The 27,958-nt window shown below is 33.2% G+C and overlaps 3 protein-coding genes and 1 long non-coding RNA gene across 8 annotated transcripts; 2 read left to right on the forward strand and 2 right to left on the reverse strand.

Annotated features, from left to right (window-relative positions):
* Nucleotides 1–899: 899 nt before the first annotated feature.
* LOC123710282 (regucalcin-like) lies at nucleotides 900–7,176 on the reverse strand. 2 transcript variants are annotated; one of them, XM_045662085.1, is made up of 8 exons: nucleotides 5,956–7,176; nucleotides 5,800–5,834; nucleotides 5,357–5,497; nucleotides 4,925–5,075; nucleotides 3,145–3,342; nucleotides 2,505–2,729; nucleotides 1,620–1,735; nucleotides 900–1,150 (listed from the first exon to the last, which is right to left on the reverse strand). In XM_045662085.1, exons 3-8 carry the CDS (start codon nucleotides 5,456–5,458, stop codon nucleotides 917–919), a joined length of 1,026 nt encoding a protein of 341 aa, XP_045518041.1. In that variant the 5' UTR covers nucleotides 5,459–5,497; nucleotides 5,800–5,834; nucleotides 5,956–7,176; the 3' UTR covers nucleotides 900–916. The 2 variants fall into 2 exon arrangements, with proteins under 2 accessions (XP_045518041.1, XP_045518040.1); XM_045662084.1 differs by having other exon boundaries at nucleotides 5,800–7,176.
* Nucleotides 5,612–12,237, forward strand: LOC123710284. Of its 2 annotated transcripts, none has more exons than XR_006753813.1 (3): nucleotides 5,612–5,851; nucleotides 9,295–9,477; nucleotides 11,132–12,237. It is a non-coding gene; the product is annotated as an uncharacterized LOC123710284 (long non-coding RNA). The 2 variants fall into 2 exon arrangements; XR_006753812.1 differs by having other exon boundaries at nucleotides 5,617–5,851; nucleotides 9,295–9,481.
* On the reverse strand, nucleotides 7,303–27,826 carry LOC123710281 (SWI/SNF complex subunit SMARCC2). Of its 3 annotated transcripts, none has more exons than XM_045662083.1 (20): nucleotides 27,567–27,826; nucleotides 27,316–27,435; nucleotides 21,872–21,976; nucleotides 20,640–20,808; nucleotides 20,110–20,264; nucleotides 19,491–19,634; nucleotides 19,083–19,207; nucleotides 18,313–18,419; nucleotides 17,346–17,479; nucleotides 16,564–16,745; nucleotides 15,955–16,096; nucleotides 14,882–15,017; nucleotides 14,228–14,370; nucleotides 12,955–13,135; nucleotides 12,288–12,442; nucleotides 11,117–11,231; nucleotides 10,591–10,737; nucleotides 9,274–9,483; nucleotides 8,551–8,653; nucleotides 7,303–7,696 (listed from the first exon to the last, which is right to left on the reverse strand). In XM_045662083.1, the coding sequence occupies exons 1-20, from the start codon at nucleotides 27,681–27,683 to the stop codon at nucleotides 7,543–7,545; spliced, it is 2,844 nt and encodes a 947-aa protein (XP_045518039.1). In that variant the 5' UTR covers nucleotides 27,684–27,826; the 3' UTR covers nucleotides 7,303–7,542. The 3 variants fall into 3 exon arrangements, with proteins under 3 accessions (XP_045518039.1, XP_045518037.1, XP_045518036.1); XM_045662081.1 differs by having other exon boundaries at nucleotides 14,228–14,367; nucleotides 21,863–21,976; XM_045662080.1 differs by having other exon boundaries at nucleotides 21,863–21,976.
* Nucleotides 23,898–26,834, forward strand: LOC123710283 (regucalcin-like). Its single transcript, XM_045662086.1, has 6 exons — nucleotides 23,898–24,081; nucleotides 24,417–24,552; nucleotides 25,029–25,232; nucleotides 25,412–25,630; nucleotides 26,136–26,248; nucleotides 26,463–26,834. Exons 1-6 carry the CDS (start codon nucleotides 24,001–24,003, stop codon nucleotides 26,709–26,711), a joined length of 1,002 nt encoding a protein of 333 aa, XP_045518042.1. The 5' UTR covers nucleotides 23,898–24,000; the 3' UTR covers nucleotides 26,712–26,834.
* Nucleotides 27,827–27,958: the final 132 nt, after the last annotated feature.

A 27,958-nucleotide genomic window follows, 5' to 3' on the forward strand; every position in this document is an offset into this window, starting at 1 on the left:
TAAATAGTATAGTTATCGTGTAACGATTGTCGCTAAGCTATGTAATAAAACCAAAAATGACACATAAAATCAGATCATACTTCTTTGAAATAAGTATACAATCCGTTACTTCCAAAGCCTGTAACTATTTGTATCCTTAATAATTCAGAGCATTACAAGGGATTCCTAAAATCGAGTCATATTTGGGTTAAGCATCCTATCTGTAACTTCCGAATAAATTCCTGTGCTATATTTTAAATAAGCGCTTAATAATTTTAAGAAATTTCGTATAAATTTATCTTACATTTATTATAATATATATGTCCACACATGGCACAGATTATGCCACAATATCTCTACTTTTCCCATCGTATAATGGCGAAAAAGACTTCCGGTCCTACGTCACACCCTGAAGACTCCAGCACCAACTTCAGAGCGCGTTTCAGTCAACATCTTCGGTATGCTTATCGCTTAATCTAACATTAGTTAAGTTACATATATATATACATATAAATATTTATATATTTGTATATATATATATATATATATATATATATATGGTATGGTAGTAAATAATTAGAAGCGCAAACCAAGTGTTAGGAATTATCGGGTTAAAATATGGTTGTCGTATGGGCATAATATGACATTATTTCGTTGTTAACAATTTTAAAACTGGTCAGATTATCTTTGGCGAAGGAGTATACTGTAAGGATTGTGTGAGTTGGAAATAACTATTGTGTGTGCAAAGAGCGTAGAGCACTGCGTGTGACTGATCTAAAGTCGGCTTCATTCAATGACCTCGGCTTGGCTTACGCCAAGGCTTACTTGGCGCGGTTTTTGTATGCAATTTTGATATAGTTCTCTCATATAAAAACAGAACATGTATGTCGAAATCATAATAAAGAAAATAAAAACAAGAATAAAAAATTGATTAAATTTAATAACTATCCGCATTGTCGTATCTAAATGTATGCGCGGGAACTCCTCGGCTGCCAGTATTCTTTATTGTAAAGATGGCGCCTGCAAACGGTTCGATGACGTCTTTTTCTCTTCCCGTGGTGACATAAAGTTCGTCTAAATCAGGGCCCCCCCAGCAAAGAGAGGTTGTTCGTACTCCAGGCAGTTTGTACCCATATATAACTTGTCTTGCCTCAGGGTCTATGTGCAGTATCTGGGAGAAAAATAAATGATGAAATCGGCGCGTTTATCTACAACGTCGAAGATTAAGATCGATTCTAACAGTACAAAACGTAGCCTTTAAAACTGGTAAATATATAAATAATATAAACTAAATATAAAGACTGGCTGGATCCCAGTTACCCAAGTAGGCGCAACGTCTACTGAATGTTGCCTCCGACAATATCAACATATTTATATGTTCGCAGAGTGAATTCACATTCGCAATATTGTGTATTTAATATTATATAATTTATTTTATTTTATTTTTCTCGACACTATCATATTGGCATAGTCTGTAAGGATAGTGTATGTACTTCTGTAATAAATAAATAAAAATATTATATATACTAATTAAAACTTTTTGAGGGCGCCAACACAAAATTCCGGCAAGATTACAATTTATTTGTGGTAAATTAATATATATTTAACAGATTTCAAAAGACAATTGTATAAATACTTACAGTTCCTCCAAACATAAGAGCGACCCACAAGTGTCCATCACTGTCGATTGTCAAGCCATCCGGTATTGCCTCATCATATCCATAGGTTGTTATGTCTAAAATTGTTCGTCTGCCACCTTTATGCGTAATAATATTAAAATTAATGCTTAATTGTTTTTAAAGCATGGTCGTTTGTCAGACTAAAAATAGATTTTTTAGGCCCTATGAGTATGATTGATAATCGTTACTGAATATAATTTTATATAATGACAGCAAGTCACGGCAGCGGAAGAAGTTTTATGTCTCAGGACACTGCGGCAGGTCTAACCTAAACCTAACCTAACCTAACTAGGTGACCCGTAAACATAATAGGTAGTTATGTTCTGAACGGACAATCTCATACATCCCACGCCTTGTTAATTGTTTACCGACAAGCCTTAACACCTGAATATTGCAAGGGTAATGGGTATTTTGGCCAATCTCGGATGTGATCACTTGGCTTTATAAATTTAAGATAGAAGTAATATTATTTATGAAAATGGGGTTTTATAGTCGTTGTTTGTTGTAATATTCTCGTTGAGCTTTTTAACTGTTTACATTTAAGGAATTTAAAGAAATGTGTATTGTGGTGAAGAGGTGGCTTTATGGTAATTTCTGTATTTTATCTTTATTTATAATATTTAAGCAATAATCATTAAAAAAACCTATTGATTAATTAAATATATTTTAGTTAAAATTTTTAAAGCACGATTATAATAAAATTTTATATTTGTAATTATTAATTAACATAACATTTAAAAGGACGGTGCTGATAGGTCATTTGTACAATAAAAACGTACACCTTAACTTTTAAAGTTATTAGAACTGATGAACTTGCTAATAGTTATTGAATCAGAAAGTACTTACTAATTTCCCCCCTCTGTGCGTCATAATCAAACGCCTCAATCTTTTGAGTAGCCGAATCGACATAGTACATAATAGTATTATTAAGTGAAAATGCCAATCCGTTAGATATAGAAACCGGGCGAAGGACAACGCGCGGTTGGACGTAACCCTCTTGATCCGGTTCAAAACTATACAGAGTTGCCTTGTCGGGTTGTACGTCTTCGCCTGTTTGTGGGCCTTTAGTACCTGCCGAGGGAATAATATAACACACTTATTGATCAACGCTGGATTTGTAGAAGTCAGTGTTTTTTTTTTGTAAATTAACACTTGATCGTAAATCGTACGTAAAAGGAAAACCGACATATCAGATAATGCCCACCATTGGGTATTATCACCTTGCTTGTGCAAAGGAACTGAAGATAAAATGTGTCTTTCATCTTAGTTTTCATGTCCAATTACCAAAAAATGAAGAATTTTTCCTTTTAATTTTATTCACTTGCTTTGTCGTTCACATTGCTTACCACTCAATTCCTTCTTTTTCCAGGTTAATCAAGGAGTATAAATTTCGTTAGAACAGGCTCTATCTTAGTGCACGAAAATGAGAACTAAAGATTATGCTTTATCTAAACCTGAAAAAACCACAGATAAATCGGTTTATTACCAGCCCAAAATCGTCCTTCGCCATCCGGCTTTCCTTCATTTATGACATTATCAGGTAGGCCTTGGTCCACCGTAGTTAGAAGCCTCAAAGCTGCATCACCCGATACATTCCAATCAAGCAAGTATAACGCAGAACGAACCGCTACTAATAACCTTCGAGAGCCCGCTACTAACGATACTATATTCACTTGACCGTAATCTAAAAAAAATATTAATACTGTTATTGTAATAAGTTAAAAATGTACTTTTCTGAGTGTATACTTGTGACAAAATTCGAAGGAACCATACAACAAGAACTCTCTACAATACATATAATAGACCGCGATATCTATCTTGTGCACACAATTTTCCTGGGTGTGACACATCTGAATGTCAAGCTGAAGTTTTAAGCATGGGCAGCATTTGGAGGGAATGAAGATATAATGCGGGGGCCCTTTCTAAAGCACTCAAATGAAAGGTATTTAATCAGTACATCCTGCCGATCTTCTCTTAGCCTAAGACGACGCTCACACAACGAACGATGGAAAGCCTGAGCGAGGCGAGCGCGATGGAGCGTGCAATGCTCGGCATCTCCCTTCGCAATCGCGAACGAAATGTGACCATTCGTGAAAAGACCGTCGTCTGTCAACATCTGAGCGGCGGTGGGAAGGCCACACAGCGCGCATGTACAAGAGCCGATGGAACCGCAGGCTCCTTGAATACCTCGAAGATGAATGAAGACCTCGGCAGAACAGAAGGCCGCGCTCACCGACTAGGTAGACTGTCGACATCGTCAAGGAGGCCAGTACGGGGCATACTGGACGAAGATGGATGAGGCCTACGACCAGTAATGGACCAAAAATAGGCTGATGATAATGATGCATTAAGTTACGTTTGAAAAGTACTGCAAGCACTTAAAAAGAGATTTATCCGTGTAGAAAACGATCAGTCTTTTATGCGCCCCAAATCAAGAGCTAATCAGTCACCAGGTACTTTGCACTTTATCTTTTGAGGGGTTGAACAGACTGGCCCTTCTTCGGGCACGACCTGCTGTCTGCATAATTCCGCTACTTAACCGTTCCTTAGTTTGGCAGAAGAAATGATATATTTGCGACAAAATTTTGTTAGTTGTTTTTAATATTTACAGATTTTTAGTAGTTTAAGAACCAATCCCAAACCAAAACAGGATGTTTTACAATAATTGGTAAAAAATTGATTTGTGTTACTAGATTATGTTAGTAATATATATATTACTTATTTAAGAATTAATAGGAACCCCGGTTTGGGTAAAAGTCTCCTCTAAAGACGCTCATTTTTTGTCAGTCATGGGCTATGGAGTGTTGGTTTATGCCGGCTGATGTTCTCAGCCTATTTAAGGTGCGTGTTATAAATATACAAAGTCAAGTGAAAGTTTATCTTTAATCAAACTGCTCTGAATTTTACAGTTTCTAGTGCCGGTGCCTTCGGCTACGTGAATATATAAAAGATTGCTTTGTTATATTGCTTTGTTTTCACAGGCGATGAAGAATTAGCTTTCCATGTAATTACAGTGTAAACTCTCGTAACTAATCCTAATTCTGAAAGAAAACACTTTTTTACCGGAAAATTTAATTTATTTTTCTTTTTCCAAAGTTTCCTGCGCTTAATTTAAAATTATGTAAAATAATTATAACTTTATAATAATACATAGCTTCAATCCGGTAAAAAAAGTGTTTTCTTTCAATGTGTAAAAGCTATGTTAACAAAAGACAATCTTAATTCTAAACATAAATACTTTTTATGATTAATTAATATATACATACCAATATGTTTAGTGTATAATTTCTTCGTGGAATAATCATACCGATGCACGTTCTGACTGTGCACGTCTACAAAGAATAGTGATTGCGTATCAACATCCCAAACTGGACTCTCGGCGTGCGCGAATATTGCCGGCTTGTCATTAACATATATCTAATGAATTGTAATTATCTTTAAGGAATATTTTCTGATAAGAAAACGATTCTAAATATATTTTATTAGCTTGAAGTAGTCTAAATAAACAAATGTACTAGTCAATCAAAAGATTCATAATCGATTAATACAATTTTAAACCTCGACTCAACTTTATTATAAAAAAATATTTCAGATTTAAGATATGATATATACAATATTAATGTTTTTTATTGGCTTATTAATAGTCTTTTAAAATTGATACAATCCGCTCAGAAAGTAGTTACACAAGTTATACTTACTGGGGCCATTTTATAGAATGTTTTATGATTTTTCGCATGTGACGTCATTGTAAGGGTTGATAGTGTAAATGCCCGAAGAATATTTGTAAAAAAATTCTTCATTTTAAATATAGGTATACACTATTCACTCAAGAACCGATCCTGTTGATTAAAAACCGATTTCTAGTAACAATGAAATTTGCGATATTTTTCTTTTGAAACAATGAGGAAAACGTATGAATGGATGACAAAAAAGAAAGTTTCTTACTATCGTAGTTTTTTATTTCATACTTTAGTCACATTTACAGTTTTCAACCACTTCCTTTCAAGATATCGAACTTTCAATATTAACTTAGTAAAACAAAATTCTACCAAGATATTACATATTATATAAAACATTATAATTATTTGACAGATCTTAAAGAGTAAAGTATATGTAAAAAGATGTATACAATTCATCTTACCACAAGAAAGTTACTTTGAAAACAACTTAGCTGATCTGAAATATAAAAGCACGTAAGTCATCAAACTAAGTTTAATAAATTACGAAATGTATAATTTATAAGTTATTTTGTGTTGCCCCAGATTGTTAACCACATTATATATTATCAATAACTAACCCAAAAGTCACATTATCAGTATTTTCATACGACTACTAACATTTACGCTTTAAAAGACTTTTTTATGGTTACGTAAAACTTATTTCTAAACAGTGAACCTAATGTGATTAACTGCATTTGAACTAATCACTTCTGTTGATAAGAAATTAACGATGTTTTGAAGTTTAATCTTGTTAGTGAATCATGATTTATTGGTTTAATTAAACACGTATTTACTGCTCTACATTTTAAATAAATTACTGTGTTTATAAGAAAATTTTGCTTCTTTAAAAATAATTATCAAATGTAAACAATTATATCTGTGAATCTATCCGTTGTATTGTGTGTATGTATTGTAGTGTAAATTTATTTGTGTATTTTAATGTATAATTACATGAAAATACACAAATAAATTTACACTAGCTTTACTGTTAGCTCGAATGTATGTCTATGTTACAGTCAAAATCTGATATAACGACATCGTAGGGACTCCTCATATTTGGTCGTAACAGCTGATGACGTTGTTAAGTACCTTATACAATAGGATTCAGCCGGGACTTTTGATTTTGGTCAATATAACCGGTATGTTGTTCTAAACGATGTCGCAAACGGTTTTGACTCTATTTTAAAAATCTTGAGCAGTGTTCCGTGGGCGTAAACGAAACCACAGCAAGGCCATATGTTGTTGAATAGTATTTATTAACTATGCTAAATATAATACAAAAGTTGTTCCTGAGTTGGTCGTGTTCAACTAACCAAATTTTTCAGGATTATTTATAGTATAGATTTCATTTATATTAAGGCGAATTTGTAGGTACAATTGAACATTTCGATAATATAGAAAAGTTGTCATAACAACTGAAAATATGAAAGAAAAGACGATACAGAAAAAACCTGAATATTGATACTTAATGCGATGTGTTAGCTTTGTTTAAGGGTAAAAGTAAATACACACAAACTATAGAAAATCAGTAGCCTTATCTTTAATATAAATAGAAACACGGAGTAAGTTTAGTTACAACGTTGCCATGGTTACGGTTTTTTTTCGATAACCATGGTAACAAATAACGCAATGGCGTTATAAGAAACCCGATGTCAAACGCAAAACTGACGTTAGTACATTTGTACATCTATTTAGAACTTGTGTATAATTTACGTGTATTTTATACAACTATCCATTGCGGAGTGTAAGAAAAATGTGAATTCTTGTTGTAATATAAACACCGTAATGTAACGCCGAACTGCGACCAAATGTTTTAAAACGCGCAATGGTAACATTAAATGTTCCGACCCACTTTGAAACATAACCATAAAAAAGACGGTACAACCAACTTTCAATATGAAGGTACATATATTAAAAACAACAACTGGATTAAAACGTGTTTAATTATGACGATAATCAAATATATACGTGTTCAACGACTAAATATTTGTTTAATATTTCTTGTTTATGTTGAGTTTAAAAAATGGGTGAAAATCAACCACGCCATTGCTTCCTTTGTCACAATATCAAGCTATAAGTTGAAGTGCTACACTTATTTATATTCTAAATAAAAATAGACGTTATTGCTAGGCGTATAAGAACTAGACGTATAGAGCTTATATAACTTAAGGGTGATGATGCGGAGCTGGTTGATGAGGCGGCTCGTGTCCCGTTTCAGTTGGGGGCGGTCCTACTGTAACTCCCGTAACCCCGGGAACGCCCGGTACAACTCCTGGGACGGGAACGCCTACAGGTGCCCCGCCGCTTTCCGCTTGCAACCTTTTGAAAATAATTAGTACATCGAATCAAAACTGACATAAACGTTGAAACTAAAGAATATACGATACGAAACCAGATACGTCATAGTTATCGTTTTTTACTTATGAAAGTGATATACATGTAAACAAATAACTATATTTCTTTAAGAATTGTCTGTCATGTGTCAAACTGACGTTTTATGTAATTGTAATATCCATAGTTTGTTAGTCTGTGGAGTTTTGCTTAGTCACAGCACTGTTAGCCTAGTGGCTTCAGCGTGCGACTCTCATCCCTGAGGTCGTAGGTTCGATCCCCGGCTGTGCACCAATGGACTATCTTTCGCTCGAACGGTGAAAGTAAACATCGTGAGGAAACCGGCTTGCCCTAGACCCAAAAAGACGACTGTGTGCGTCAGGCACAGGCACCTTCTTGCCTATTATGATCTAAAACTACAAATGATCACGAAACAGATTCAGATCTCTGTCTTGATCATGAAACAGATACAAAATCTGAGGCCCAGACCTAAAAAGGTTGTAGCGGCCTAGATTTACTTTTTTTTACTTGAATTTTTGCAAGAATCCTTTTTTGTTAGAACATTTTCGGATTATAATTAGGATTTAGATAGAAATAATTGTTTTGAAGAACTTTTAGAACATTTGCAATTATTGTTGATTATTAAATTTCGCAGAATTGTCTAAAAAAATTGCTATGATAATTGTTATATATATTTGCTCACTGTTGCTAAATATATCTTAATTCAGTATTTGTTAGTATAGTTATTAATACTGTGTTAGCCTCTTAAAGGGTGCGTAATTCTTTTTAAATTAAGATTAATTGTAATGCCTATTTAATTAAATCTTACGAGGTTAATTTACCTCTGAATGGCGTGGTTTCTAGCGCGGAATTCTGCCGCCTTTAACTGTTCCAAATGGAACTGCTGCCTCTCCTGAATCAGCTGCTGTCGTTGATATTCTAGACCTAAATATTACAAAAACGTTATAAACGAAACTTATTTAGTATGCAAATATAATACTGTCCCTTATACCAACAAGATATATATTTTCGAGAAATGTACGTTCACATTAGTATGCATATTTTGATATTAAAGTTTTGGCGCGTTACGGAAATATGATGAGAGTAAGTTTTTACGATGCGCTCGCACGCCGTCACAAAAAATCAGACACCCTAAAGTTACCTACAGATAGCTATATTTAAGTAGATAATGCGTTATAATAAAACTCTCAATGTATTAAAAACATTTTTGCTATTTTTTTCTACAAACGTAGAAAATTTGTTTGAAAAGATTTTTATTTTGTTACACCAAAGAAGTATCTTCTATCGCGTGTACATAAGTTGTTTTTATAGAACGGAGCAATCGGACAGGATGCTTACCTGATGTTAAGTGATAACGCACAAGAACACTCACAATGCCAGAGGGCGTGTGCGTTGTCGGCCTTTATATCTTTATTAGTTTATTGTGAGCTGATATCAAAAACCTATTTAACTTTCGAGTAAATACTTTTACAATTAACTGAACAAGATGATATAATGACCGAGAATATAGATTACAATAATTAATATTTTTTATTAAAGCATACCTTCTCTTTCCCGCTCCATAGTCGCCTCCAGCTCTTCAAAGTGCCGCAACTTTATCTCCAACTTCTTCATCTGCGTCTCCACGAGAAGAGCCACAAGGGACTTAATCTTCCGCTCTTCGACGCCCGCGAGATGCTTCGCCTTAACTGCTGCAGCCGCAAGTGCTGCAGCAGCTGCGGATTGCAATTTCGCGTCTACCGCTGCTGGTGGGTCTGTATTGTTTTAAAGTGGATAAAGTATTTGTTTAAAGAGGAAACTAAATGCTAGAACAATTAATAATAAATAAACCAAACTTAAATATTAAATTTTCAGATTACTCATAAAAATGAATGGACTGCCCATTCTTATTAAAATATTAAATTATGTTAGTGTGACAAATCACAAAAAAATATAATAATTATTAGTATAAAAATAATATAACAAAATATTTTAATTGTAAAATCTTTGACAGCTGGAACCTCTAAATCTTAACAGATCAAAAAAAGTATCATATTTAGAGGTATATAATCAAATGAGCACGGGGCACTTACCCCGTGGATAATTTAAAAGTCAAAAAATAAGGACCATCCCATCCCACATACATACAATTACTTAAATTATGTCGACTTAAATTGTCGTCCACACAAATCCATTATATTATTATCCACAATAACATTTTGGTTAATTCAAGATTGAAACAAAACATTAAAGCGGTACATTTGTGCGTTAGTACAAACCGTACCGTACTGTTTTAATGAGGATAATTAAAAATTCCCAAGTTATGTTATTTTTGGTATCTAAGTAAATAAATTGTATATTTAATTGACTTTATCAATATGCGCAATTAACACTCAAGACAAAACCGGCATATCTTCTAAATTATTTTACATAACTGATATTATTACATAAATACAAACTACAGTGATTTACAAATGTACCAATATATGGTACATAAGTAAATTTAGATTGTAATGTACAAAAATAATATAAGCAGTTGCAATCGAAGGCGAACACTAATAGGTTTGCAAGCTAGGGAATGAAATTCCGAGATCTCGCAGGATCGGGATCTTGTGCCATTTTTCGAATTCTTTTTAGTAAATTAGGTTAGACTTTAATTACTTATTAGTCTAAGTTAGGCTAGATCGTAATGTTCCATGATGTCTCAATAAAGACATATGTTAACAACATCTTTGCCGTTTTCATCGTGTTTTAGTTTTTCAGTGAATTAGTTTCGGAAAACTATCTGAGATCTCGTTTGTAATTCTTAATCCCACGAAATGTAATTAACGAAAATTAACGGTTCCGAGTCGAGATACGTATATACTTGTAAGGTTTATTACCCTGCGCAGGCGGTGTCTCTTCTTCCTTGATCTCCTTTTCTTCTGCCGGTGCCGCTGCATCCGCTTCATCCTTAACCTTTCCTTCTCCACTTGCCTCCCCTTCCACTTCCATTGGCTCAGCTTTTATTTCGCTACCTTCCTTCTTTTCTGTGTAACAAGTATTAAACAACAGTGTCAAACGAAACTGAACACGTGTGAAATCTTATACATTGCAATGTCATCTTTATTGTTGGACGGCTAAGATGGTGGAAGTAGGTGCTCAGCCTTCTGTGCCTAACACATGCTATCGACTTTATGGTTCTAAGGCAAGCCCGGTTTCCTGACGATGTTTTAATTTACCGTTCGAGCTAATTTTAAATTCGAAGTTACTAGGACAACACTGCTAAAATTATTAGATGTAAATTTATGGTTTTCACTATAATATATTCTTAAACATTAATATCAAAGAACAAAATATTTTATTACAACAAACCATACAACATGTTTATGAAAGAACAATTCATTTGTATTTAAAGATTAAAATTACCAGGTGGATTTTCAGGCGCAGTACCAGCGATGCCAGTACTCGCGAGCGCGGCTTGAGGGCCCAGAGCACCTGCGGCTCGCACGTGGGCCTCCATCATGGCTGCTGGTACTTCGTCCTGGAAAAATATTGATGCCGTTATACTATGATAGTAGCAACTTGAATTAGAAAAATCCAAAATACTTCTTCGGGTCAGCTTTCGGTAAAAAAATCTTTTTGTACGTATTTTCACGCTGCCCCGAAATGTAGTTTACTCTAGTTAATTTCGGTAGCTATTGTTTGAGGGCTGTTTAAATGTACGTTAAATTAAACTTTGTTTGATGCTGGGTGTCAACTGGCTATAATCGTTTAAAACATGAACTTATAACTAACATAAAAGTAGTGGTTAGTAGGGTTTCGAAGATGGATTAACAAAAAACTAACTTGACTAAACCTAACCCTTCAATTCTTCTTCTTCTTAGTCAAAGTGACACTTATGTTAAGCTTAAATGTCATTGCTTGTTGTGGCGTCCATGCGACAGATTGTCTCTCTCCCTAAAATATGGCAAGGGGGCCGATAGAGGTATGCTGATGATGATATGCTAATGATTACTTCTGATTTTTTTTCATAATTAACCGTTAATTACTTAAGATGTCATATTGACTATGGTGTAAGGGTTGCATATCTTTACAAACAAAAACCTTGGCGATTAAAAAGAGTGGCGGAGAGTTTATTTCCAGTTCTTCTCTTCCATTCTACGACCTTGATTTGAGAACTGGCAGAAAATGTAAAATAAGAAGCATAGCATATAATATGTATTTCTGTATTGAGGTTCGTAAGTGTAGATTGTGTTATCTAAATAAATAAATGATTTTGAATTTGTTACCTATAAAGATTTTAAGTGTAGTCGACCTATTGGAAATTATCAGTAAACATAATGTTATATTACATTTAATGAGTGTGGGAAAAACTAAAGGGCTTTTGGCTTCAAGTGTGGGACGATTGCGCTTTTAATTATTAACTAATATATATACACATACATATATATGTATGTATGTAACTTAACTAATTTTAGGTTACATAAGTTTCGCAATAGAAATTAACATATCTAAAGGGAAAAGGGTTAAAAACCTTTGCAGTACCTAATGGTGAGTTATTAGAGTACACACATACACACCTATAAACAAATATTACCTTGATAGCAGCAAACTCGTCCATAGCAGCCTTAGTGGCCTTGGAAGCAATGCGTGGGTCGACCACAGAAGCAAGGAAGGCCACGGTGCTCATTACCGGATTTCCGGTTTTGCTGAACGGGATCGGTTGGTAGGCGAGAGGACCCAGAACTCCACCTGATATGGCATTAAAAAAATTATATGACAAATAATCACAAATATCATTTACCCATTACTGATATTACTTCTTACTTAAGTACGCTTTCTATCTATGTGATGAAAAGAGACAGATACATACTTTAGTGTAATTAAACTGAATAATTTGTATGAATAATTAATGATATATATGTATTTGAATTTTCTTGATGAATTTGGTGGTATTTATGATCTTTGATTTCTTGAATTTTTATGTAAAATATTTTTTTTATACAAAACAACAGTCTGTGACAATTTAGTTTTTTTTTAAATATTAATTATTAATTGTATTTGTTTAATGTTATATTTCAGTTTATTTTTGTCTATTAATGTACTTACTAATGTTTTCTATTTCGTACATATTGTTTATCTATGTAATCTGTTTTGGCTTTGTACATTGTCTAAGTGTTTTGTTTTATAATATATATGTTAGCTGTAAGACTGCTCAAAAATAAAAATAAAAACTAATTAATTTGTATAAACCAGTTACTCACTGTCGTTGAGGTATGGGTCCTCGATCGGCAGCCTCAAAAAGTGTAGAATACACTCATCATGAGTCCTGCTTCCAACGTGAGCTGCAACCCTGTTCCAATCATCCCGGTGGAGTTCCAACGCTTCCAAAAGAAGTAAGGTTTCTTGTTCTGTCCATTCTCGTCCGCGAGTGCCGCCTCGATACTATAATATATATAAATAAATAAAGTATTACGTGAGTCATACTAACAAAGCAAACATTTTCGATTCCAGACCAAAACTAAATCAGCCAACATAAACTTTAATGACGTCATACGTGACTAATACGCTAGGAAATTTTTGACATAGCAGAATTTTGAAAACACCAAAAAAATAAATGGCATTAGTGAAACCGTTTGGTCACAAAAAAATATATTCATTTTGGTATCGGTATTAATTTATACAAAAATGCCAAAGATTTTTTCTATATTTTATTAATATAGTGTTTTCTAACACATCAAAAAAATATCAAAGGAATTTATGTCTACTTACATTATATAATAATACTAGCTGCTCGCGAACTTCGTTTCTCCTTAATGTGGTTTTAGTTAGCCTTAATACCGTGACACGAAAAAATAATTTCACTGTATTATCGTCACTATAATTTGAATTTTATTTAACACTTCGGTCTAAGTAACAAGTTGTTGGCAATGCTAACACCAAAAATTAAGAAAGTAGAAATAATTGAATTTAACGGTATTTCGTTTACTACAAAATAAATTTAATTTATGCTTTAGCCTCAATAACACGTGGTAATCATGATATTGAATTGTAGCTTATATGACACGTTTGTCGGTTTACCATGGCAGTGCCATCTATTGATTACTTACTCAATCCAGTCGAAAACTATCGACATCTGTTAGAATCTTTTGGAGTTTTTGACTGTCAATTAATTATAGACAAATAATTTGCAATAAAATAAAATTGCGACTATAATTAAAGATCTAAGCTATCCTATCTCTAAGTTGGACCAGACTGCTCACGGTATGCCAATTTAATTTAAAATCGGTTAAGTAGTTTAGGAGTCCATCGCGGACAAACATCGTGACAGGAGATTTATATATATTAAGATTATACTTAAGAATATAATTAACTACTAAGAATAATATTTCAAATATGACTCACACGTTATTACAATCTTAACTAGCCGTACTTTGTACCTCACATTTGTGAGTTATAGGAACCCGTTATTAACGCTTGCGCCTAGTCTACAGGGTGTCTTTACAGTTGTATGATCCATAAATAAATTTTTAATACCTGGTCCATTTTGAGTCCCGGCGCAGACGAGATCTGTTCAATGGTTGGCTCAGTCTTGACCGAGGGCTCACTTTTAATTGGCGCACCTGCTTCCGTGCCGTTGGGAAGACCAGCTTCCACTTTCGGTACTGCTGCGTTTTCTACTGTGCAAAGATTTTATTAAAAGTCTGCCACTAATATACACTCTTTAACACATATGTGAAAGCATGGCATATATCCCGGTTCAAAATGTATGTGTTGCTGTCTACCTATATATCGATGTTTAGCTCCTAAACAAATACAATATTTTCATTCCTAATACCACTAATACATTTTTATTTTTTCTTTACTCACAGTGGTTGCCTGGAAGAGATCGCTCGTAAGCGATAAGCGATAAAAAAAAAATATATTGTAGTGTAACGAAGTGTAAATAAATACATAAATAAAAATAAACTATTTTTAAAATAATATATGACAAGAATTTTTTAACCTATTTGCCAATGTTACTAAAGATCTTTTGTGTATTACCGTGTCCGTAAATTAGTGTTGTCCAAAACAGTTATATTGTGAAAGTATTCTTTCTCTATTTTTTCATAGTTACGGAGCCTTTCTAAAATAACCACGCCCCTGGTCATACATGCATAACATATATAGTAAATATCAGCTAATAATTACCCAAGATACCAGGTCGTGGTATAGGCTGAGTGGCTCTGGGCTGCAATGGCTGCAATCCAGAAGGCGTATCAGACAAGACATGGAAGTGAGATGTCGGAGGTGGTCCCATGGCTGTGGGACGTACATCGGCCTCCACCTGTGAAATATTTTATCCTTAGACTAAAGCAGTACAATAAAATTATAAAGGGAATATATATAATATAATAATATTAATTACACAGGATATATATATGTCGCAGTAAATTAGTTAAATCCGAGAGTTAATTGAATCTCTAGACAGTTAATTAAATGTCGATATTCAATCAATTCGCTAACATTTTGATTTAAATAAAGCAGCGTCGAAAACTTTTAACTATCTGTCTGACTTTCGGTCAGCGTGTTGATTAATAATGTAAAACAGGATGGTAAGACAAGACTCCGCCATGATAATTTCATTTGTTATTGTTATTTCGTTGTGATCGTGAAGAACTGAGAGCTTGGAAATTCTGTGTATTGTTTTATTGTAAATGGTTTGGTTAGGTTAGTCTTGTTGCCTAGGAACGTTTAGGAAACTCATTAAACGTTTCGTTCACTCGCCTGACGGATCGATCTTTAATTAACTGTCTAGAGATAAATTAACTCTCTGATTTAACTACTTTACTGCGACATATATATCATGTATAAAACGTTAATGCCCTAAAGCTTTGTTTAGTTAAAAATACATTTTTGCAAAAAAACATACTACAAAAACTATATACACTGAAGGGACTACATATACACGTTATAGAGTTGCGGTTAAATGGAGAGAAAAAAAAACCTATACATAATCCATGACTCCTACTTATAAGTCACGATCAATAAGTCTACACGTGCAAGCAATCCCAATTTGTAAACAAAAGAATTGTAACATTACTACGAACTACAATGCTTTTAAATGTAATTTGTTATTATTTAATTTGTATTATTCTGTTAAAGAAAAAACTTATTTTCTAAGGAAAAAAACATGTGCGGTAAATATAAAAATCTATACACGTTGTTAAATAAACTTTGGGATTTTAGTCAATAAAAAAGTATAATAACAAAAATATGCGAACCTGGTAATTAATAAGTCCCCATTGCTCTAAGAAGCCGTGTACCCGCATTATTGCGCACACGTCTCCCGCTAGATTACGTCTACAGGCCGTACTCGTGAGATATTCTGTGGGATTCAGGCGGTAGGTGTCGATCATGAAGTTTCTGTAAAAGGTAATTTATTCACATATAAAAAATATATAGAAGTATTGGTGTATTAGTAAGAATTATGCGTAAAGTTGCGTATTTTCCAATTTTAGGAAAATCTTGTTGCATGTTAGTAAGAAAAACTCTATAAACGGCTTCTTCGTGGCTTTTGACAGTCCAATTTATTTGCCGGATACGATGTATATCCAGATGTACTCGGTATGTGTGACAAAACGGATGTTGAGGCCTAAGGCCAAGGCCAAAAAGTATAGGTAATATACATTATATATAGCAAAAAGCAATTATACTAAATATATAGCCAAATATGGAATATATAATATATAAAAAAGGTTGAAACATTAAAAAAAAACAAAATCTCAGTTTTCTATGGCTGTTAAAACCGAAAAACGATTTATGGATACTATCAGACATTGCTGAAGATGAAAACAAAAGTTAAAAAAAGATGATTTTAGAAACTATATTACCTGTACGCGAGATAGATTTCGGGCGTCTTAGATTTATTCTTGGCGTTAAAGAACTCTTGTAGGGCGCGTTTCTCTATCGTGTGGATGGAGTTGTAGTCGAACCACGCGGAATACGAGGGCACGACTATATGGTGAGTCTGGTCTGTAACGTTATCTTCCATCTCTTCCTTTATTATTGTTTCCTGTGTATTAAAAAATATATTTAACCCTTTAAGTGAATTAGGTACGAGATACAGGCACCGCAAGTATGCCGCAAAAATGAAGCATGTTACTAGACAATAATATATATATATTTTTTTAATCAATGGCGCTACAACCTTTTTTAGGTCTGGGTCTAAGTAAATCGAATAGGCAAGTAGGTGATCAGCCTTTTGTGTCTGAAACACGCCGTCGACTTTTTTTGGTTTAAGGCAAGTCGGTTTCCTCACGATGTTTTCCTTCACCGTTCGAGGTAATGTTAAATGCGCACAAAGAAAGGAAATCCACAAGCCGAGGTTCGAACCTACGACACAGAGATGAGAGTCTCACGCTGGAGCCACTAGGCCAACAATATATAATCTATAATAATAAAATATAATACTCAAATAAAATTATATTTTATTTAATTATATATAAATTTAATATTCAACGTTACACTCTAGTGTTCTCTATCGAATAAGGATTTCTATCCTTGCATTTTTTGCAATTGCTTGCACTGGAGTCGCCTCGGTATCAAGCAATACAAAAACTCGAAAACAAAATATCGGTACTAGTTTATAATTCCATCCATTTTTGAGATTTACCTGTGTGTTAGAATCGCTGTGTTTCCCCTGTGAATCGTCGTGCTCTATAGCGGGTGCGGGCGTAGTTGGGGCTTCAGAGGTGGAAGCAGCAGGCTCTTGTGATGCAGCCGCCGTTGAGGATGTAGCTGGAGTTGCTGTTAGATATAATTTTTTAGTTTTAAAAACGAATTTTTTACGAGTGGGCAAAGGACACATTTTCTCAATGAGACAAATTAATAAATTAATTTAACTAAAACTGGTATAAATGGAACTTTATCATAATAATAACATGACTTTTCAGTGATCGAAATCGTCAAGTTAACAGCTAATTACGATTAGGACCTAAATATGATTCCAATAAACGATTTGAGTGACTAGAACAAGGTACATTTGTTTAGGTGTTTATCACTTTAAATTCTTCAAATAACTTTTAAGCAGCATTTCCCTGTGTAGTATTTTTAAATAGTTTTTTATTACTGCAATGCTAATATCAACACTTTTAAAGAAAGTTAGTCACTCTCTTAAGTTACTGATGATTCCTTTAGGTACGAATATCATTTCTCTCAGGGCCTGCACGGAAACCGCGTTGCACAGGCACCGGCGTTGCAGTTATGCGAACTGATATAATTCTTATTTAGCGTCTTTTTTATTCACAATTATATGCTTTTCTTAAGCATGAAGCCAATTACTATCGAACTATAATGACGTAATGCTGTTGTAGTGACAACAAAAAAGATAATTTAGTATAGCTGAGTGCTCAAATCCCAGCACGGTTTTCTTTCCGAAGATTATATTTGATATAAACTTTTGGTTTCAGATTTTTTTACAGAGAGCAATCGGCCAGGAGGCTTAGCAGATGTTAAGTGATTATAACGCAGCTCATGGAGACTCAATGTCAGAGATTGCAAGTGCGTTGCTGGCCTTTAAAAATTGTTACGCTCTTTTCTTAAAGGAACCTAAGTAGATTGAATAAATTTGCAGTACTCACGTTCAGGTTGTTTTTCGACTTCAGGCGCGGGAGTGACATCAGTGTTGTCCCTTGATGCGTTATCCTCCTCTTCATCCACATCATTTTCTCGTTTTTTAGCTCCACGACTGAGAAGCGAAATAATATATACATTTCAATGTTATTTCTATCGAAATTTCATTTTAATATAGTTAGTATCTTAAAATGCGTATACGTACGTTAGTACGTGTGTATACGTAAAATAAAAATATAGAGGTATTAAGAAAAACACTTTTTGAACGGATTAAAGCTATGTATTATTATTAAAACTTATAGTTATTTACATAATTCTAAATTTTAATTTTTTTCCCGACGTTTCGCGTACTTTTCAGTGTGCGTGGTCACGGTGAAAGACAATACTATATAGAGGTATATTAAAAGACACTAATATTTTAGATTTTTCTATTTGCTCCAGCTCAAACAATTTGTATGACTCAATACTTGGCGATTAAAAAAAGTTTCTTGCCAGTTCTTCTTACCCGCTCTACGCCCTTGACCAACGAACTGGTAGTAAATGTAAATTTACAATTAATTTAACTTTTTTTGACGTACATACGTGTACTTGTTTACCTATATCAATAAATTTTGATTTTGAGTTTATTTGATTTCGATTCTTTTCAGTTCATCTCGGCACGTTAAGTTTCTTTCAAACTGTTTTTGTATAAGACCTCATACAAATGTTTCAAATAATTTAAGGACGAAGTTAGTTATATTTATACGACAAGCAATTAATAAATGTTGTTTTAATTTACCTCTTCCTTTTGCTGTGTTTCTGAGGAGGTGGTGACGGCGAGCGTTTCCTCTTTCCCTTTTTGCTCTTTGACGACGGTTCACCGCCCGCAATTAGGTCGTCTACTGAGAGACGAAGTTTGTGCACCTACAATTGTTTTAGTAATTTTAATATTGGTTCAACACTTGTCATGATTTCAAACCTCCATATCCCTTAAGTAAAAACTTTAGTACACTTATACACAACAACCCATTACTTGCCATTATTGAAACGATGTCTTCTCGAAGCCATGAAGGTTTTTAGATATTTTACATTACGTAAAGCATTGTTTCATAAGTGACTCTTGTTCTTTATACGGGAAAGCCACTTTCACGCCCATAATAATCCTTTGGATAAATTAGTTATTATTTAGTTTGAATTGTTAGATTACCTTCTTCTTTCCGTTAGCATCAACCTCATAGTCCTCTTCATTCATCCATTCGTTATAATGAGGGACATCCAGCACCCAGGTGGCAGACACACGGTACGGCTCTGACCTATTGCAGTCCCAATTAGCTGTTTCTGGGACGTCTACCTGTAAATTCATATAATAATAATAAAAGCCATTATTGCTGCAGTTTTTCACACATAGAACGAAAGAAACGTGAAATACAAAAAAGTAAAAATAATAATACTAAAATAAAAAATTTGTACTAATAATTAATCAGCAAGCCGGTTGGTTTTCTTCAAACAGCTTGTCCTTGGACATAGGCCTCCTATAAGGACTTCCACTCTTCTCTGGTTCCAGCTTTACGCATCCACATAGAACCAGCTAGCCAGGTAAATTCATATAAAGATTTTTATTATAACGTTTTAATCCACTCGCGTCGTCTGACATCATCGAATATAGTTTATATTTCACTATTAAGTCCACGATAGGACGTTAAAGAATAAGCAATACCGCAATTTTTGCTTTCAGTTTAAAAATATTTTAATGGAGTTTATATTTATGTATTTAATAAGAACAAAAAAATGTTTATTTCCATATAATAAATACAGTCAACACTCACCGGTAAATCAGCTTGAGCCCACGTATCATGGCTGTCCGGGAAGTAGTACCAGTGGACGAGGACATGGTTACCTTTTCTGAAGACCGGCCTTGCATATTCTTCTTCCAGCGGGTCAACTGCCGGATATATTATGTGGGTCGCGTCTTCTTCGTCATCTGTTATGTCAATTACATGTTTATTCAGCTGAATAGTTATATTAAACGACTTTTTAAAACTTCTAAGCTAGCATCACCGACCAGATGTTTAGCGTTAGGTGTATGGCCTCTTAGCTTTCTAACGCCTTAAATTACATTAAATAAAAATCTGTTACGATAGCATTTCATATTATTCCAAAATCATGGTAGACCATCTACAAAAACGCGTTCTTTCATTCTGTGGTTTACACGGGCTACGATGACGATTCAACGCATGAATAGTTGAAACCAAAAGAAATCAAAGTCAACGATATAAAAAAGTTATAAAAGGCATTGACAATAAATTTACAATAGCCAGAATAAATCACGCTTTTTACACTATTTTAAAAAACTTACCGCATATTTCAACTTGATGATTGCTAATGATATCCTTAACTTTATTAGCAGTTGCCTTATCGACTTCGGGGCGTATGTAGATACATGGTGACCGAATCACTTCAGCGGTCAGAAGAGCTGACTCTATCTCCATCATCATCTGAACGTTCAGGTCTTTCCGAGACGGGTTCTGCAAAGGAAATATTGGGGAAAGGGAAGAAAAGGGACCTAATTAATTTTATATTATCGATGGTCAATTGTCAAGCCTGTCAATGTCATAGTGACACAAAGGATTTTACTCAGAATACAAGTATCTTTGTTAGTTTTCAAAATAACAATTGTGTATTATCAATAAGGATTGAAAATATTAAAGCTAAACTTTTACTATGGACTATTATTGTAAATCACACAACTATTTTGTAAACATAACATGCACACAAGGGTGAGTCACATTATCCAGATTAGTGACAAAACAGAACACAAATATGATTTACAATATTTACATTTAAAACAAACCCATACCTTTAATGACCCTGCGTGAAATGAAAAGTAGGAGGAACCCGAGATGTGATATTTTTCTTCTAGAAATCTAGGTACCTAAAGACTATGTTTCTGAGAGAAGATTTTGACCAAACCGACTTCAAATGTTTTTTTTTCTACAAATAAATTTTATTTATTACTTCATTTCTCTTAAACCGCTGAATTCTGATGGATATTGGATTTAGCATGAAATATATGAAAAGTTAAAAAAAAATGGTCAAAATAAAGAATTTTATTTGTTTGAAGTCGGTTATATTAAAAATATACCTATGCTATATATTGTGGAAGAATCTTGATAAAAATATTGTGTAACTAAAGTGTATAATGTAAATGTTAATCATACCATAAATCGTGCTTTTGGAATGGCCAACGCGACACTCAATACAAACCATAGACACATTTATAATCTTTAATTTTAATTATTTCAACATTGTACAGAGCGTTATACAAATAATAAAAATATATTCGTCTCTAATAAAATCTATACAAGAATGTTAATAGTGCATTAATATAAATATTATATAATAATAGAAAATTTTATTCTTCTTCTAATTAATTTATATATAAGCATATATGCTTCAAGTTTGGTTTTATATTTCTTTTTAAATTTTGAAAGAATACGCCATTAGTTTGTAGGAGTGTTGCGCTAGCATTGTTAGCCTGTGGGGGTCGGCGTGAAAGGCAGCGTGCGAACGGGTGCATACCTTACCGACCTGGAAGTCGAACTTGCGCCACCGCTGCTCCGACTTGAAGCGGAACATGGTGGAAAGCACTGTGCACAGCGAGCCACCCGGCTTCATGTCCATAAACACTTTCATCTGAAAATACGCACTGCTAAATAAGAAGGTTTATTTATGTATTGTATGTCACCATGACCACGCATGCTGTAAAGCAGGCGAAACGTCGGAAAAATTTTAAATTATGTAAAATAATTATAAGTTTATAATGATACATAGCTTCAAACCGGTTAAAAAGTGTTCTCTTTTATTTATGTATTATGTATTTCCACTTCATAAGTTTATATACTTTAAATAGAAGTTAATTCTCGGTAACCGCTTAATAGTAGGGGAGCCCACGATGCTAAAAGGGGATTTCCTCGAGCGTCATAGAGACCTATTGGGTTGCGAAGCTTAGATAATAATAAGAAAAAAATGTTATATAAACCTTTTCATCGGTGGCTATAGATATTCAAAAATGTAAAAAAAACTGTGCCATGGACATACTCGAGCGCGTCAGATATTGATAGCATCAATGTCGTACGTATTTTTAATAATGTACGTATGTCAATCTGATTATTTGATGATGGGGGTGCTCGTACGTAAGGGTTGAAAATAAAAAAACAATCAGCCACGCTCGAGATTGTCGAGATAATTATTTTTTTCCAATTTTGCAGCCCTCCCCTTTCTTTACGTCACTTGCAAATTGTCAGATTAGTGAAAAATACACTTTTTAGCATAACTTACCCTACGTTAATCTGACGCGCTCGAGAATATATGAAGATTTTTTTTACTAATCTGAACCTTTATCCTTGACGGGCGGCCATATGTATGGGGCTCATATTTGGTGGAGGGGAGGTACTTCACTGGGTAAAAGGTATATACTCCCCTACTATAGGAATATATAGTGGTCTAGTGCAGTGACAATAGTTCTAACGAATGTTATCATTTACATTGCAGGTCTTAGTATGGGTGACGAAGTCATTATCATTATTTAATTTTTAACAATATGCATGCTAACACATGATTCATAGACATTTGAAAAATTCATGAGTACGTAAAAATAATAGATAAAATTTCAAAAAGTTAATTGTTTCTATTTGTAAATTGATAAACGTCATACAAGTTGATTTATGTATTAAATTAAGGCGATTAAGCATTTTCCTTATATCGAACATTAATATTTGAAGGCCACGGAACAAAGGGGGTTATAAAAAGATATTTTACTACATATCTGGCAAGGAAGCCATAAAACTTTCCAAATATGTTTCAGAAATTGCTTGCAAAATAATCGATTGCCATTTCGGATGGATGCTTATAAATCATAACCATTGTTTGGTTCCTTCAAGGAAACGATTGTCCTACTAACCTAAAAAGAGCAATTTCGAATTTACATGTTGTATATCTATTAGTTAATAAAAACTACAGATAAAGGACGATCGGGACGAAGGACGACGGAAGGGCCCGATCTAAGAAATAAAGAACAAGGCCGTGATCACAAACCGTTTCGCGTTTATATCTATTTGACGAAATAAAGATATCTTTAAGTACTTTTAGATATGTCAATTTCAATTTTATCTTGACGTAGCAATATTTGGAAAACTATCATGTGTTTGTGTCTTTACTCAATAGGTATTAATTTTTTTCTTGAATGATACGAAATCTAATTGATGTTTTGTCAAAATATTATCATGTCTAAACAATAATACACTAAAGTAACAACGAAATTAAAAACTATCTATTTTAAATAATAAAACAGGTCTTTTTTAATTGATTTAATTTTTAAGAAAAAGTTTTTACACATTGACTATTACACACACAGCTTCGCAAAGCATTTTTAAAAGAAACTAAAAAGGAATTAATAATATTAAAAAAAACGATTTATAAACATAATTAAATGATAAAACATTTTCCTTGCAATTCTAACGTCTTGCGTTATAATGAAAGTATACTATAGTATATATATAAAAGTTGCTTCTCAACCTAGAGTCATGACCATGGGAAGTTGTTTTTGCTCTAACTATGTCGACGAAACTAAATACAATTCGTTCGATTTCATCAAGCGACAAACGTGTTGTATTGCGAGACCTTGTTCCTTAATATTTTTTCGGCGCTATTAGTGAAAAATGTGGTTTTATTTAAGCTGTGCTATTGTATGTATAATTTCAGCGAATGGATATAAATCCTCGACACCATTTATAAAGAATGTAAGTTGATCGAAATTATTTAGGATCTAAGTTTTCTTGACCAACAATCGTAATGATTGATGAAGAATACTTAAACCAAGTTATTGTAAAAAAAATACTATAGTAAGAATTTTAACTGGCGGTTTAATTACGTTCTAAAAAATTACAATTGTAATTGCTACGAAAAGTTGTTCAAATTTGACATATGAATTCGCATTCTTTAGGAAAACCTACAAATCAGAACTTTCGTGTGTGATTTAAATTCGATTCTAATGTGAAAATAAGATATAACCTGATATTATATTTAAAAGACCGCTAAGAAAAAAATAACAAAAGCGAAATTCCGTAATTTCCAGTTAGTACGTGGCGGAGACCATTTCGAAGGCCCACATTGGGCAGACAACGAAAATGCTTTATACTGGACAGATATAACTGGGCAAAAAATCTACAGGCTCGATGCGGAAACCGGAAACGTCACAATACGGGAAATAGGTACTATGCTTTCCGTAATAATTCTAAATAAATTATACACGCGTCGATGTTAGAAAACAAACTAATATCTTTATTAGTTTTTGTAGTACTTTTTGACGGATCGCTTTTGAAGACAAGAAATATTTTGTACTACATGTAATGGGACCATGGGCGTGTATTGCGCAAATAAACAATAAAAACGTTGAATAGGTATTAAATATCATGTTTCATCATTTTCATGTAAAAATTCCTCAACACTTGATTTTTCCGACGAATTTTCTGTACACCTACTTTTAAATATTGTTATTTTATATTTTAAAGTCTGTCTTTTTGTTTACTATTGAAACTCTAAGATTGATCAGAATGACTTACATAGCTCATTTGAGCTGGTGAGCTAGTAAAGTAAAGCAGTCAAGATTTTACGTTTATATCCATTAAAGCTGTTTCATTTTAGTACACATTACTCACGTATATCAAAGATAATTTATTTTTTGTAGTATACGGCCCCGTATCATTGGTAGTCACCGTTAAGGACTACCCGAAGTTAATACTAGTATCTTCACGATCTGAGCTCTATCTACTATCGTGGGATTCAGAACAAGGAGACAGTGCCTTGAGGCTGTTAACAGCTGTGGATTTGGGCAAACCTGACAACCGCATTAATGATGGGAAAGTTGATAAAAGGGGAAGACTGTGGTTTGGTAACAACTTTTTTTAAATAAAAATTTCGGAAATAATGGAAACACTTTTAATATCTCAGTTAAAACACTAATCGTTTTTGTTTAAAGAAATATTGAACAAAACCTTAATTATAAACAAAAACCTAATTTTAAATTGCCTCGTCCTATGGAGGTAATTTTAAAATTACTAAATTTTCCAGGAACTATGGGCAAGGAGGACGAAAGTGGTGTAGAGAAAGAACAAGGTACACTTTATATGTTAACAAAGGAAAACTACATCAACCCAGCAGAGAAAGTTATGCCTGTATCAATATCTAATGGCATTGCATGGACTTCAGATGATCTGTTCATGTTCTACATTGATTCTGTTTTGAGAAACATTCAAGTTTTCGATTATGACCTGGATACTGGTTCTATACGTAAGTAGCTTAGTTCATAATAGATAAAATAGATTGTTATCTAGTAAATTTGAATTCCATTACTATGTTTCCTATGATTGCTTTATGATCTCAAGTAGGTGAACAGCCATCTGCACCTACTGACTAAATCAAATATTATTAAAAAGGAACCAAACCCAACATTACAAATGCTTGAAATTTTTACTATACTACCAACAGATTATTAAATGCTAATGTGGAGGTGTATATTTACATTAAATTCGATGATAATAGAGAAAAGATTATTTCAATGGTTTTTCATTCTTCTATTATAGCATCATCATCAAAGTTAATAAGATTTTTTATGACGTTACTAGACACTTACAATTAATACACAAGATATAACTATAATTTTGTAACATCATATTTATAGCATTTATAAATATAATTAAATAATAAAGAATATTACTCTATTCTATACTGTCATATTAATGAACTTTATATTGAAATACTTTATATATTTTTTATTAGTTAATGCAAATTGCAGGTAACAGAAGAACTTTATTTGATTTCCAAATAAACAATGTTACTGGAGTGCCTGACGGTATGACTATTGATACAGATGGGAATCTTTGGGTTGCTTGCTATGATGGCGGAAAGGTAACTTGTAATACAAAATAAAATTATTTTGAAGTGAATCTTAAAGTAAAAGAATCTTAAAATGATTTTAAAAATCAAAATTTAACATTTCATAAATGAACATTTAGCTAAAATTTCCTTAAATATATTATACACATAAACATTTGTGTAGCAAAAACGTATAAATAAATTTCTCTTGATGCAAATGTGTTAAAATTATTATTATTTGTATCAGGTTATTAAAATAGATTCAAGGGCCGGAAAGCTCTTAGAGCAGCACAAAATGCCTGCTAGCAAAGTCACATCAGTAACATGGGGCGGTCATAACTTTGCAACATTATTTGTTACTACAAGTAAACGCAGCCTCAACTCAATGCAACTAGCTCAAGAGCCTGAAGCAGGATCGCTGTTTGCAATTGAAAACACTGGATCTAGAGGATATCCAAGCAATCAGTTCATTTTTTCAAATGCTGATTTATATTGATATAAAAAAAATTGAATGATATAAAAGATTTAAGTATTTTTTAAATGTTATGTTTGTTTTATTGTTCATCATTGTTAACTTATTTGAGTGTATATATTAGTAACAATTAGTTTTTATATGCAAAGTTTTTTTTACAATAAACAATTTCACAATTTTTCTTAATACAACCACCCTAGCATGATGGTCTTGGTACAGGAAATCTTATCAAAACATACATTAATTCCCTCAAATACATGTTATTTTATGTGACAAAGAACACATATTGTAATTTGTTGATTTAGGTTTTTAAAAAAAAATGGTTAGACTTAAAACCAGATTTAAGTTTTATTTACTTTCAAGAAGATACAAATAGACTTTTGTTGTTGAATTTAAGAAATATTTAATTATTATATATATATGTTTACCAGTATGATTCCCTATGGGTTTTTTTAATAACCATAAAATTTATACATGTCGAAAAGTACAGCCCTGAATGTGTCTTGTTTTATTTAGGCATTGTGATACTGATTTTAGAAAACATAAATCTGTATTCCCAATTTAATAATACTATGCTAATCAACAGTAATTTAAAATAAAAATAACTTATATGTAGATTAAATCTTACCGGAAGCCTCAGGAAAGGTGGATCTACAGCATTTTTGCCTAGTTTATTTTCTTGGTATTGAATTAGTTGGATAACAAGTTGTGCTAAGCCTTCTTTGGTTGGTGGATCAGTTTGTACATGCTGAAAATAAATAGCTTTAAAAGCAGGGCTATAAGAGGTTTTTATGTATGAATTTACACTTGTCGATGTTTAGTTAATTTACTCTATCGTCTATTCTACTAATATATTTATCAAATAAACCATCTGATTACCTTTTTGCAGTTCTTTTGCAACCACACACGGATTTGATCGAACTGTGTTAGGCATTCCGATGATTGAAAGAAGTCCACATTGGGACCCCCATCCTTTTTGGGACCCAAAGTAGTCATGTTTTTTATTTACTTCCAACTAAAATACTCTACTTTCTGTTAAAATTGACTGATTATATATATATAGTAAGGAAATAAAGAGTAAGTTTATTATTCTATAAACACCAAACTTAAACTCTAAACCCGGAGAAATTGACACAATATGCAAGCGTCGCTTCAAAATAGCCTATGACATATCAGTCTGACAGTTGACAGTTGCTTTTGACAACAAAAATATCTATCAAATGAATTAGGGTATCCACAGACTATTAGAACTGCCATAGATAGATAGATTA

This window comes from Pieris brassicae, chromosome 5 (assembly GCF_905147105.1).
Source record: "Pieris brassicae chromosome 5, ilPieBrab1.1, whole genome shotgun sequence".
In the NCBI taxonomy this organism is placed as follows: Eukaryota; Metazoa; Arthropoda; class Insecta; order Lepidoptera; family Pieridae; genus Pieris; species Pieris brassicae.

What these genes read in the sequence shown, in the direction of transcription:
- LOC123710282 (XM_045662085.1), bottom strand. Translation starts at nt 5,458, where the DNA reads ATGAAGAATTTTTTTACAAATATTCTTCGGGCATTTACACTATCAACC. An exon ending in ATTATACACTAAACATATTG is followed by an intron (nt 3,343 to 4,924) that starts GTATGTATATAT and finishes TATTTTTTTTAG; the next exon opens with ATTACGGTCAAGTGAATATA. An exon ending in CGAAGGACGATTTTGGGCTG is followed by an intron (nt 2,730 to 3,144) that starts GTAATAAACCGA and finishes TTCCCTCGGCAG; the next exon opens with GTACTAAAGGCCCACAAACA.
- LOC123710283 (XM_045662086.1), top strand. Translation starts at nt 24,001, where the DNA reads ATGTGGTTTTATTTAAGCTGTGCTATTGTATGTATAATTTCAGCGAAT. An exon ending in CCTGGATACTGGTTCTATAC is followed by an intron (nt 25,631 to 26,135) that starts GTAAGTAGCTTA and finishes TGCAAATTGCAG; the next exon opens with GTAACAGAAGAACTTTATTT. An exon ending in CTTGCTATGATGGCGGAAAG is followed by an intron (nt 26,249 to 26,462) that starts GTAACTTGTAAT and finishes TATTTGTATCAG; the next exon opens with GTTATTAAAATAGATTCAAG.
- LOC123710281 (XM_045662080.1), bottom strand. Translation starts at nt 27,683, where the DNA reads ATGACTACTTTGGGTCCCAAAAAGGATGGGGGTCCCAATGTGGACTTC. An exon ending in AGTCGAAAAACAACCTGAAC is followed by an intron (nt 17,480 to 18,312) that starts GTGAGTACTGCA and finishes TATATCTAACAG; the next exon opens with CAACTCCAGCTACATCCTCA. An exon ending in AGAGACACCGCCTGCGCAGG is followed by an intron (nt 9,484 to 10,590) that starts GTAATAAACCTT and finishes AAAACAATACAG; the next exon opens with ACCCACCAGCAGCGGTAGAC.